This window comes from Vespula pensylvanica, chromosome 8 (assembly GCF_014466175.1).
Source record: "Vespula pensylvanica isolate Volc-1 chromosome 8, ASM1446617v1, whole genome shotgun sequence".
Taxonomy (NCBI): Eukaryota; Metazoa; Arthropoda; class Insecta; order Hymenoptera; family Vespidae; genus Vespula; species Vespula pensylvanica.
Window position 1 is genome coordinate 2,510,817 of NC_057692.1, and position 13,807 is coordinate 2,524,623.

At 34.5% G+C, this 13,807-nt stretch overlaps 1 protein-coding gene across 4 annotated transcripts in view; it reads left to right on the top strand.

Annotated features, from left to right (window-relative positions):
- Positions 1-6,767: 6,767 nt before the first annotated feature.
- Positions 6,768-13,807, top strand: part of LOC122630924 — a 71,219-nt gene continuing 64,179 nt past the window's right edge. The window contains exons 1-2 of one of the 4 annotated variants that reach the window (XM_043815982.1): positions 6,768-7,304; positions 9,325-10,716. In XM_043815982.1, coding sequence (XP_043671917.1) covers positions 10,479-10,716 — 238 coding nt within the window. In that variant the 5' untranslated portion in view covers positions 6,768-7,304; positions 9,325-10,478. Of the gene's footprint in view, positions 7,305-8,738; positions 10,717-13,807 lie in introns of those variants that run through there. The other 3 variants (XM_043815981.1, XM_043815983.1, XM_043815984.1) reach the window with 3 other exon arrangements.

The following is a 13,807-nucleotide window of genomic DNA, read 5'->3' on the forward strand; positions in this document are numbered from 1 at the left end:
GAGTATTTCCATATTTACTTATAGTTAATATATTATATTTCCGATAAAATATAGCAAAATAAATAAATGATAATGCGTATAAGTAATATATGCATAAAAATATATCGGAATATAGATATTGATAAGATCGAACAGAAAAAAAAAATAAAACAACTTGAAGATGAAAACCAATCGGTTTACTATAGCGAAGAAAACCGGAACCGTAAACCGAGAAGCTCATGCTCGTATAGAAGAACATTCGAATCCGGAAAATCGAAGATAGATCCTGATTGCAACAGTGGTATGTATTTCTTTGGAGGAGAGTTGGTGAATAACAATAGGGCTCGTAAGACCGAGCGTAATCACGCTACTAGCTCTTGTCGTCGGCATAGTAGCAATCCTTTCTATCGACACACTTGAAATTCCTTCCGAAACGTTTCTATTGCGATTCTAACGGTGTCTCTATATCACAGATATCGTTTATATATTAACAATACATACGTGGTTTCGATCTTTAGTTTTTGAATCATGACCGAAACAGGACTTAAACGGGTTATCACATTTTTCGCAACTGACACTAAAAATCGTGTTATACTTTACCTACTTTACTAAGATTTCTTATTTCGATAAGCAAGGCCCATTGAGTCCGAGCAAGAGGAAAAAGTGAAGCTCCTTTTCGGGTAAATCGTAGTAGAACGTTCTTCACTTCTCCACAATCCAGATATATTTTCTTTCTTCCCTATCGTTTCTTCTTCTTTTCTATCTTTTTCAACGAAAGGTACTGTCCAGCGTTCTCACATCGTCGACAAGAGACTTGTGATCTCTAGCAAAAGAGGATTACATTGGAACGAGAGGATATCGTGATATTCTCTTGATATTTTTACGAAATATATATACATATATAATATTATACATATATACATATATATATATATATACACATATATGTATAATACGCGATATATAAATTATGCAGATCGAAGTAATGAGAGGGAAAAGTGAATTTCGATCAGTTCGTGTAATCCGCGCATTGAAAATACGCGTGTTGGATCGAGCGAGTCGAAGCGGATTTGGAAGGTCGACACCGTGCGTCGAATCGATCGCGAGAGAAACAGAGAGAAACAGAGAGAGGTAGAGAGAGAAAGAGAGATAGAGAGAGATAGAGATAGATAGAGAAAGATAGATAGACAGAGAGAGAGAGAGAGAGAGAGAGAGAGAGAGAGTGAGTTTGCTATGCTCGCGTGTCGAACACGTTTGAGATGTGCAAGGGGCCGACACCATTTAATTACCGTACAAGCGAGCTCTTACGTCCGTGAAATGGAATTAATTGCCGTGATGACGGCGTCCCTATCGTTCTCCACGAAGCCGGCAAGCCAAAGAGTTTTACTCTTTTCTGTTTTCTTCTTCGGCAAAGACGGCCAAACTTTTTCGTCGTTCGTTATCGAACTCGTTACTCTTTCCTAAGATTTATCTTGGTTTGATCGAACGAACCGATGCTATTTTTCCGTTTCATCAGAAAGTTACTCGTCCCTTACTCCTTTTTTATTTTCCCTGCTCTCTTTCATCTCGCAACGTAAACTCGTTACACAAACTATTCTTCCGAGCATGAAGCCAATCTTTTTCACCATTTACGAACGTAACTACGTACGGAAGTACGTAGTAATTTATTTCATTCATTATTATCCATGCATTTTTCCTGTACATATAAATCGTGCAGTTCTTTATTCAGCTACGCTGTAATCTTTTTTTCTTTATTTCTTTCTTTTTTACTTTTTATTTTTTATTCTCTTTGTTCTTTTTTTTCCTTTCAAAAAATATCCTCTCTTACGCATAATTGAAAATCGAGTTCATTTGTTTATTTTTTTATTCTTTCATTTTTCCTTCTTTCTTTTTATTAACGCTGAACGATGCGCTTTGAAAATTGAGATTGTTTTTTCAAAACATTTGCGCAAAGTATAGTGTACATTTTGTTAGAAAGCTTTGAAAAAGAAAATTGTTAAAGAAGAGATGAAAATGAGAGAGAGAGAGAGAGAGAGAGAGAAAGAGAGAATTATTTACGATCTTTTCGTTGAGTGGAATATTACAGATTCAAATGTAGATCATTTTCGTTCTCGTTAATGATGGGTATGGCTTACGAAGAAAAATTTGAAACCGAGTAAAACCAAAGTGATTTTCCATCGATCAAAGTTTTCCACTGACGACGACGAAAACGAAGATGACGATCCACCTCGTTATCGTCCGTTTTAATTAACGTTGAGATTGAAAATCTGTTACAGTGGCGTTAGATGATGGCACGTCGTCGTCCGGGCACGTCCTTTGCCCGCGTCTCTCTCTCTTTCTCTTTCTCTCTCTCTCTCTCTCTCTCTCTCTCTCTCTCTCTCTCTATCTATCTATCTCTCTCTCTTTCGTCGTTGATCAAAGAGGTGTCGCTAATCCAAGAGCTCGAGCATGCGCAGATTGAACGATACACATACTTCGTATCGACCTACTCGATCTAGCGACTCTATTTCTGTCTCTCTCCTTCCCTTTCTCTCTCTCCTCCCTCACTGTTTTTCTCTGTCTTTCTCTCCCTTTCGTAGGTACAGAAGCTCGAGTTCTATCGAATTTTCCGATCACCAATTTTGTTCTTTGAAAAGACATTTTCCAGCATTCCTCAACGATTTACGTTTGACTTATTTTCTATATAATAGTTAATTATATAATGAGGAAATTAAAATATATTGTTTTGCGAGTAGAACTTGGTCACTTCACAAAGAAAGAATTGCTTTTAAATGAACACCGTATTGCTTTTACGTTACATTCTAATTTCTTTGCCAACATAGCCTTTCTTTATTGCCGCCCTTTATTGCCACCCTCCGATTCGTTCACGATCGAAACAGAACCGCGGCAGCAAAATGTACTCGTATCGGTGCTGAAATGTTTTAGCGTGAAAAAGAGAAAGATACAAGAAAAAGAAAGGAAGAAACAAAAAATGGGAACGTTATGGTTTCGTCGGAGAATCTTCTCTCTCTTTCTCTCTCTCTCTATTTCTCTTTTTCATTTTCTTTCTCTTTCTCTTTCTCTTTCTTTTCCTATCTCTATCTTTGTCTTTATCTATCTCGCACGTGAATGGAAAGAACTGGTTGCAGGTGGTATCATGCTCTCTAACCATCGCGGGATACGATAAACGAGGTGGGCGAAGCTGCCGGTACTACTACCGATATAAAATTCGAAATTTTCTTGGTGGTACGTAGAAATCGGTAACGTGGCTTCCCTCGTATTATTTCACCACCCTTTTCGTAGGCATACCACCCTTCGCTCTACCAATAACCGTTCGACCTTAACAATCGCTATATCCATACCGAAACTTTACGCGCGAGCTGCGTCACGTGGTTTCGCAGAGAAAGAGGAAGAAGATGGGAGAGAGAGAGAGAGAGAGTGAGAGAGAGAGAGAGAGAGAGAGAGAGAGAGAGAGAGAACGGAACAGAAAAAAAGAAAAGGAAAAAGTAAAGGAAAAAGGAAAGTAAAGTATATGCAAGGAACTTCTTTTCCGTCGTTTTCCGAGATCTCGAAGGAGATCCAAGTATCAGAGAGAGAGATAGAGATATAGATAGAGAGAGAGGGAGAAAGAGAGAGAAAGAGAGAGAGAAAGGAAAAGACAGAGGGTAGGAATTGGAGCGAAAATTGTACCAAAGACGAAGAATCCTTTTCTTCTTCATCTTCTTCTTCTTCTTCTTCTTCTTCTTTTTCTTCTTCTTCTTCTTCCTCTTTTCTCGATTTTTTTCTCGAAATAAAGGTAAAATAAAGGTAGAATTTAGGCCATTCCTTTCCTCCTTTTGACACCTCTTACCATTTTTTCTTTCTATGTACCTTTCGGTCTCTTTCGGTTATTCATATTAAATATTTTTATCATTATTACATATATAATGAACGTGTACTATATATTACTTTTCTACCTATGTCTTGTCTTCTCTCTCTTTTTCTCTAAAGAGAGAGAAGACTGATCAAATAAAATAAACAGAGATAAAGTATAATTCAAATTTATATTATTTGAATAAGTTTACTCAGATATACGTGAAGAATAAAGTTAAAAGAACTATTAAAACTAGGTCAAATTAAATCAATTCTCTCTCTCTCTCTTTTTTTCTCTTGAATTTACTTAACTCTGGTACAAGTTTTATTATAAGCATATGAATGGATCTCATTTTTTTCTTTTTTCTTTCTCTTTCTCTTTTTTATTTTTTCCTCTTCCTCTTTCTTTTCCTTTAAGCATTCTTTTTCTTCAAAAGAAAGGTATACTCAAGACCACGCTGGGCGTAGATAAGATCCAAGAAGTAACGAGTGGACGAGTTTAACGACTTCTAATAACATCGTTGCTACAAGTTAAAAGACGAGTAAGCTGGTAGTATCTACGGTGGTTGTGCTCTTAATAATGGACGGTTCAATTATCTCTCAAATTTTCTCTCTTTCTTCCTCTCCCTTTTTTGTTGTCGAACATCATTCATGTAATAGTTTACACGATGGAAATTTTTACTGTTTCTTTTTCTCTCTCTTTTTCTTTTAATGTAAATTTATTGTACAACGCAGTAAGAGAGTTGTTTTCGACGAATCTGCGAATACATTAATTCTATTTCGATATTCGTTAAAATCGATGAAATCGTTGGAAAGTACGAAGTTAAAAATCGAAATTCGTTCTCTCCTTTGCCCATCCACTACTGCTATATATACATCTTTTCAATTTGAATGGTAGAAACGAGCAAGGTAGAAAGCTCGTAAACTTTTTTCCCCATCCACTAGCAGCACGGATTAATAATATCGACACTCAAAGCTACTTTAATTAGGAATTTTCTTAAATTTCTCCTCGTTTCCAACGCAAGGAGGAACAGAATATTTGAATAATTCGACCGACGAAAACAGCGTTAAGTAGAATGAATTTCTCAACTACGATTAAAATTTTGCAAGATCCTCGAAGGAAATGTTCTCGTTGAGAAATAATGAGATCGATTTTTACCGAGAACGAGGTGACTTATATACCATAGTTTTTCGTTCAATCTTCGATATTTCTGCAAAATCCGAAAGAAATAAAGAAAGGCTAAAGTTCGTCATTCAAACAAGTAAATATTTTCATAGTATCGTTAAAGATCGATTCCTTTGACTTTTAGTTCCCATCTTCGAAAAGAACAAAAGTTTAAAAAGGATCGCCATTGCAGAGGATCCTTATGAATGATAGCAAAATTTTCATTAACACTAAAATATCTTTTTTCTGGAATATCTTTACTACAAAGGTTTGATTTTTTTTCCAAATATACATTACAAATTTCTATAGCAAAAATCGATTCTTCGTAAAACTAACGATAGAAATTAATTTCATTGACTAAGATGTCACCTGTGGCACGTTCTAATAAAGATCGATATGTATATATATACATATATATATATATATATATATATATACATATATACATATCTGTAATGTATATTGATACAATTAAAATAGCCAATTTACTTTAATAGACATCTAACAATACATATTTCATAAAATATGTCTTATTAGACGTCTACTGGATTTTAAACGTTGGTGAAAGAAAATAATAAGATCTAATAAGAAACCTTATCGTGGAAATTTTCTCGATGTTCGTTTATTAAACAAGCGTATCCGGCACTTTGTTATCGCAGGAAAGTCACGTTCCGTCGTTCCTCGAAGATTCGCTTAAGTTCATTAACGTAAATGAGAAGATATTCCCGAAAGAGACGACAACTCATCCCTGCCATATCCTCTTCGAAAGGGTATAAGAAGGAATGAAGGAGTGAGATCTTCTCGAAGTACTCTTATCGTAGATTTTACACGTCGTTACATTCTATGAATATGTCGTGGCGAGTCGTGTATAGAGTTTAAGATGGATAGTTTCTTGCGAATCTGAATCCTTCATCTCTTTATATTCGCCAGGAGCCATCTCTGAAAGGTCCTCGTGAAAATTCAAGTCAAGCTCGAGGCAAACGTATTCGTTTATGTATTTAAAAGAGAGACTCTTTTCTAATGATTTAGAAATGAAATGAAATACGAGATATCGTCCTGTATATACAACGTAACGTTGAAATGCTAAATTATTGAAAGTAATTACTGTTGTAATTAAATATCAGTCATTAGTAGAATTCGGTAAAAATGCATGGGAATTAATGGCTGCGGTTGAGCACGCGTGTGTCCGAGGAACAGTCGCAGTAAAAAGTTTTCAAATTTTAGATATGTCGTATATAAAATCGGGACATTCTTTTTTCTTTCTCCTTTTTTCTTTTTCTTTTTTTTTTTCAATTTACGTAGGAGAAAATTGCGTTAAGCTTCTTTTGCCGTAGTAATAAACGTGTTATATTTTTTATCAAATTGACTTCATACATTTACATTCGTCTAAGATGAAAAAAAAACAATTAAAAAATTTAGATAAAATATCAGTGATAACGAAACAATATTAATAAACAAATAAGTAAATACTGATAATATCGCTCGGCAACGATTGATTGTACGGAATGAATTGGTTTCATATCGTAGTAAAAAATAAATAGAACATAAAGTATGTGTACGTAAATATATGTATATATATATACATATATTTATATTATATATATATTACACACATATAATATGTAAGCGGAACTCGCGTTCATCGGCACGCTACCTCCGAAAATAAAAGTTCGAAACGAGCGTGGGGCGATTTAGCTGGCCGGCCGGCAGCGCTGCGTCCTCGAAACGTTCCCGATTTAATTTTAGAAATCCTCCCCGCCTTCACCCTTGCGACCTTAGTTCTACCGCGATGCCGAAACACCACGGACGCGAATTCGTCGGAAGATAAAAATTTTCTTTCGTTTATTCTCCATGTGTTTGTTCCATGTGTTTTAAGAATAAAAAGAAAAGGGGGAAAAAATGAAAAAAAAAGAACTTAATTGAGAGCTAGATTGGAAAAAAGGTGAGAGAAAGGAAGGAACAACGAGAACGAAGGAACGAGTGAAAGGAATCTTATTTTCTTTTTCACGAACTTTCGAGAAATATATTCAATAGTACGAAGCGGTTTCGTGCAAGCTTTCTTCCCGAAGCAAAAGAATTAACGTTGTTTTAGACGTCGCGACGCGATGGCGTCGTTCGCGAACTTCGCGTCGTAAACTTTGGAACGATCGAAAATTTTCCAAGAATATTCTATACTCCACCACTCGAGCGTCCTTTCCTCATTTTATCCGCGTAATTTTCTCATCGAGATCGTAAGGGGAGTGGCGGGATCGAAGGTTTTCTAGTGTAAAACTCGTTGTTTCCGTTATCGCCAATGGAAACGGAAGGAAATCGTAATAAAGAAAAAAATGTAAGCGAATGAGAACAATAACATCTGTACGAAATTTTCTCAATGAAATTTCTTACTCGTTTTGACGTTTTTTCTGCATATTTACTTGTGCAAGAAAGTGTGTGCGTGCGTGTGTGTGTTCGTATGTGTGAGAGAGAAAAAGAATAAGAGAAAGAGAAAGAGAAAACAATGAAGAAGGTGCTAACAAGCGACAGTTAATTAAGAAAGACGTGTTACACCAGGATGAAACTTCTTGATAGGATTCTCGTTCTTGATAAAAAAAACTTTCTGCTTTGGAAAGAGCATTAAAATAGAGTTACGTTGACTATGATCAAAATTAAAGGGAAAGAAAAAGGAGAAGACAAAGAGAAATAAAAAGAGATATATTAATGAATGTCAATGCAAATATTCTCGTTGTAATATCCTTTTTTTTTAATATAATTAACATAAGAATTGTAATTAAGAAACAAGGAAAAATATGTTTCTTGCTAAAGAGTAAAAGAGAGAGGAAAGAGGGAAAAAGAGTGCAGGGTTGGAAGGGGGAACGAATTTACGAAGGGATTACAATAATTTCTTGAAATATGTGTCGAGTAAACAGTGGAAGTGTTTATCTTTCGATAGAAAGATAGAAGAACAAAATTTTATCGTTGTTTCTCCATTTTCGAATAGCTGCATTTCTTGCGATATCCTAGATTTAACCAAAATAACTAAGTTTTTCGTTGGTATGTTTTTCGTCCTAAGAGATCTTCGGACCATGCTGAGAAAATAAGAAAGGATAGATAAACGTAGAAAATATTTTCAAATTCATAACATTGTAAATAGGTATGTACGTGCGTATGTACCTTATGAATCGCCTCGGAGTCTTATTTATTTAAAAAGAAGCCCAGCGCGATTTAAGTTAAGACTTTATCTTTAATATCGGAAAATGCTGCGTAAATATTTCGTAAATTTAGTTTCTCTCAGTTTCTCGTCAATCCTCCTTTCTCATTTTCTCTCAAACGAGAGGTAGAGAGAAAAGAGGAAGTTTAACGCGAACGTTTTCGAAGTTTGTTAGGCAACGCTTAACGTCATTCCTAAGTTGGAAATTGCATTCGGCTATATTCGGAATACTAGGTATCTGTACTTACTTGCTAGAGTTATCGATGTATGTATACGTGACAGACGATATCAAACTCTACCGGAAATTAAAATCGGTATATATTCCGTAATTAGCACGTCATTAGAATTGCGTATTTGGTTCGTCTCTATTTGGTGGATTTATATCAAGTGACGCATCACTATCTCCATTTTACATTTACACGTATTTAACGCCATCCAGTTAAACGTATAATGTTACAGAAGATAAGTACGACGAGAGGAACATATTGTGACACGTAAAACATTTTAAATGCAAATGTGAAATATTTTTTTACAATTTTTGTGATATATATATATATATATATATATATATATATGCGTGTGTATGAACCAAGTAAAATATTCTAGTAAAATACTCATTTAAAATAACTCTTAATAATAATTTTTCATTACTTATTACATGATTATCTAGTAAATTAAGCTTTGTTCTCCTTTTTGTTACGATTTTATTCTAATACGTTTTCTAAAATAGACCGTGTTAGAAATTTTCGAATTTTCACCAAAGTACTTTATCGGAGAATCGAACGTTGTGTAGAAAAGGAGAGAAAGACAATCTTATTTCAACGCCGAGGGAAAGAAAGAAAGAAAGAAAGAAAGAAAGAAAGAAAGGAAGGAAAGAAGGAAGAAAGAAAAAGAGAAAAAAAAAGATAAATAAATAGACATTCACGGGTTGGATTTCTAAGAAAGTCCTTTTCGAAGCTCGTAAATGGAGCGTAAATTCGAAGGATGAAGTTATTCGTTGATCGTTCGGGAAGATATCGCTAGTAGGTTTGAGTGTGAGAGAGATAAAGAGATAGAGAGAAAGAGAGAGAAAGAGAGAGAGAGAGAGAGAGAAAGAGAGAGGGAGAAAATACATATACATATACATATATAGAGATAGTGGACGCGTTTATACGTATTTTAGTTCGAAAATAGAGTAGGCGGTCGAGTGGTGTTCCTCTTCCCCGCGTATGGAGCAACGCGTACGTGCGTTCACCCTTGTTTGCACCGTCGCCAAGAATATCGTTGAGAGAGAGAGAGAGAGCAACATCGTCGAAACTAACGTCGTCTTCGAAGCACGAGGACGCACAAACGTTTTCAACTTTTGAAAGAACGTAAGCGACGAAGTCTCTTGTGACTTTCTTCTTACAACGGCAACGTCAAAGTCGTGATACCGAGTGTGATTTTCATTTGATTTTTCGTTCACGTTATCATGACTCTTTCTATGAAATTGATATAAAAATAAAAAAGAAAACAAAAGAAAAAAAGAAGAAGTAAAAAGTGCCGAGAAAACAAATTGTTTTTAAAAGAATAAAAAAGTTGAAATAAAATATGTGTATAAACGTATAATAAACTTTGTTGATCGTTTAATAAAATAGATATATAACGATGATAAATATGAAGAAGGTGTTTCGATTTCATCGTAATAAATTGTGCGATTGGAATTTTGGATTAATAAGAAGATCGAAATGAAATGTAAACGAAGAAATGAATTATGAGAAATGGTATAAATCATCTTTATCAACATTTTCATCATCCAGAGCTTAGCGAGTTCGTCTGAGTTTCAATTCAATAGGGGAGAAAGACGGTATTAGAGAGACTTCCGGTGTTCCGGAAACGAAAAGATTCTAGATTCTAAAAATAAAGACACTTTTGTTACGTTCGTCAACCGTTCGTAGGAGTTATCGTGTTAACGTTGATACGAAGTGAGTTGTGACTTAATTTGATTTTATTATCAATTTAACGTGGATTACCTGATGTTGATAAAATACGATTAATCTAAAATAATTTAATATAATTACATAAATTCTTATCGTTGATTTTTAATAAAAACTATCATCATTATTTTTTATTTTATTTTCATTCTCATGTATTATTAGACATTAGCATTGGAAATAAAGTTTGCAAAAGAAATTATTAAATTTAGAATATATGATTTTAAATAAAAAATAAATAAAAAAAGTTCGATATGATGAAAATTAACAATCGATGTAAGATCGATTGATTTCGATCGGTATCGTGGTTTCAATGTATACGTTATAATCGGTGAACGAATTAAAAGACAAATCGTTAAAACAAATGTCGAAGATGCTTCGTTTGGAGTTACTTGGTGTCGTGCTTCTCGCTTGCACTCAGATTCTCACGGAACATCGTGATTCACGTGAAACTCGTGCCCCTTACATCAATTATCCAAGGTATCATCAAGAAAGCGTGGAACCCGTGACGAAAGATGTTAAAGTAAAACATGGTCGATTACGTGGAACCATAGTCAAGCCGAGAACCAATCACGATCTTCAGTTAGTCGACGTTTTCCTCGGTAAGTAAGTAATTGCATGCATCAAATTGAAATTCTCATTTCAATTAAACGTTTCTATTCAAACGATTCAATTCTATTTTGTATCAGCTTAATGCTTCAAGTATATATATATATATTCTTAATCACGTTATGCAATCTACATTCTATAATATCAAGCTTCGATAAGCGTGATAAATGATCTTTAATTTTTATAACGCTTATTACTATAGAAATATTAATAATTATATAACAATATCGTAAACAAATATCTACGTTTGTATATCTACTTGTACATGCGTGCGTCTGCGTAACTATTGTACCATAAAATGGTATGTTATTTATTATTTTGCAATATCGAATCTTAAAGATAGACTCTGTCTGATTCTCTTCAATGTATCTATCAGCATATATAAAAGTTCTTTTAAACTCGACAATATCCTTGAAAGCGGTACATCCTTGTACATACCTATAGCAATCGAGATCGCGTTCTGCTTATCGTATATAACGGAAACTAGAAGGAACAGCACCGTTTCCCGTCGTGAAAGGACGATATATTCTGTGAACCGTGTTGATACGAACATAGCTTGGTACGTCGCAAAGCCGTTCGTCATTGATGGAATATTCACAATTTGAATACCAGACCCTTTGAATAGATGAGATCGAGCTTCTCTGAAAATCGGTAAACGTTTAAATCGTCGACCTCTTCGAAACATCGCCATCACGAAAGTCTACGTCCAGTTTTATTAATCGCTCGGTCAATAAATACGACATTTTTCGAGAAAATACTATTTTCCTCATTCTCGTTATAAAAGTAATCAACGTTTCATTAGAGTTTTACACTTTATCGATTTTCTTGATTTCATATAATAATAATAACCTATCAATCGTTATTATATAATAATAATATACATATTTAAATAAAAGTTATGCTTACGAAAATTAGAAGACAGAGAGTAGACTCGGAGACGTCCTCGCTCGACGACTAGATTTCTATAACTGAGCTCGACAATTACGTTTCAATAACGAAACTCGACGCGTAGCATATATGTAAGAAAGAAAAACAAACAAAGATACAAGCAAGAACACGTTATGAATTTCGTAGTATACACGCGTATCATCACGACCTCTAACTACAACTAGAATTGTAATCTATAAGAAAAGAAAACAAAAAAATCAAAACATATATATTAAGTAGGTACCATCTAGATACAATCTTACGCACTATAGTATTTTTTTCGATACGTTTTTCTTACTACTCGAACGTTAACATACCCTTATTTACAATCTCATGATAAATGAATGGGTAGATCTGTTGATTCTGTCTGTCTACGTGAGTTCAACGTAACGATTAAATTGTTCAAGTAAAAAAAAAAGGAGAAAATACTTTTGATGCTCTTTGAAATTCCACGAAAGCTTCTTGAGAGAAGGATGGAAGTAAAATTCGGCTCCGTTAGAGGATCGTAATAGTGGAGTTTCGCAACATAGTTCTCTCTTTTTATCTCTCTCTCTCTCTCTCTCTCTCTCTCTGTATGTCTCTCTTTCTCTCTCTCTCTCTCACTCTCTCTCTCTCTCTCTCTCTCTCTATCTATCTATCTTTTAGCAATCAGGATCTCCCTCCGATGGGATTCGATACGCCGTTAAAGAGAACTTCGTTCGAAAGGCGAAACTTTCCATGAGCGACCTCCCGCGTTTGATCAACGTATCCGCACGGCTTTGAGAATCTCGATACGTCGAAGGATCCAAAAGAAGAAGCGTCCTGGGTGTTTCGGGAATAGATACTCTCTGTTTCCATCTTCTTGTATGTCTCTCTCTCTCTCTCTCTGTCTGTCTGTCTCTCTCCGTCTCCCTCTCTTAAAAGAGAGTTCTTTGCTAACGTATACGCGAGTAAATGCTTTTAAAAGTGCCACCCACGTTTCCGAAACTTCAACAAAACTTTCATTCTATGCGAAATCTATATAACTTTTTTCTAGTGAAAATTTTTCATTTCGAAAGAGAATCAAATCTGACGTCCCGGAGGTGCCATTGTATACTTTGCCGCGAGACACAGAGCAAAAGTTTTAAACGAGATGAAATTGAACGAAAATCATTGTGCTAAAATCGTCATTTTGGTTATCGTAAAAAAAAGACGGAAGAGAGAAGTAGAAAGTCTTCGATTTCTTTTTCTTTTTTTTAAATGTCAATCTATTGTCATTCGGATATAATTGTATTGATATGAAATTAAAGGGAGTAAATAAAGCGTTGGGTACATTATGTGTGAATTATTATAGATATAACGTTATGGAATTAAACGATAATTCGATATCGTAAAATGTTCATAAGAATATCTATGTGTAGGTATGCAAGAGATAATTAAATATTTTATTTTGCGTAAATATATATGTACCTGTGTGAATACTCGCATGCAAGCTGAATGGCATCGTGTGCAAAAACTTATCGTTATCATATCGCTAAGTTAATTATGCTGGAAATAATTACGGCAATATAAATATTAATCGATGTTGTCTCACGCAAGGGAATTTCACAATTGCTGTTAACGATCGACAAAAACGATGAGAATTATTCTGCATTTCGAAATGTCTATTCCATCGAACGACTTTTACAAAGGAAATAGTTACGGTCGAAGTTACGCGCGTGTTTTAAGCGGCTCACTCGAACGGACGTGCATTCGTGGCCGTTTTTAATTTCCCGAGTGAATTTGAAGTTCCGATGGAAAATACTTCAACTTTCACAAACAACGAAAACTCTCCTATCACCAAAGTGAATTTCACAAAAGCATGATCTATCGCGAATCTCCATTCGTTGTAGGTGAAATCGGTCTCCCGAATTCAAATGCAATATGTTCTTTGAAATGTATGTATATAAGTTTGTAAATTGAATTGGTTTATTTATTTATTATATATTCAAAGTAAACGTATAATTCGATATAATAATATTCAAATGTCGCATCTATTTTGCACGAATGGTTATTTTCAATCTCAATTCTTTTTACAATTCTTTTTTTTTTGTTATTTTAAGGAAACATTTACTCTAATATGTTTTTATATTTATACCAAACGACAATTACAAATGTATCAATTGAAGTCCAGAATATTTTCAAATGTTTGCTTTAATT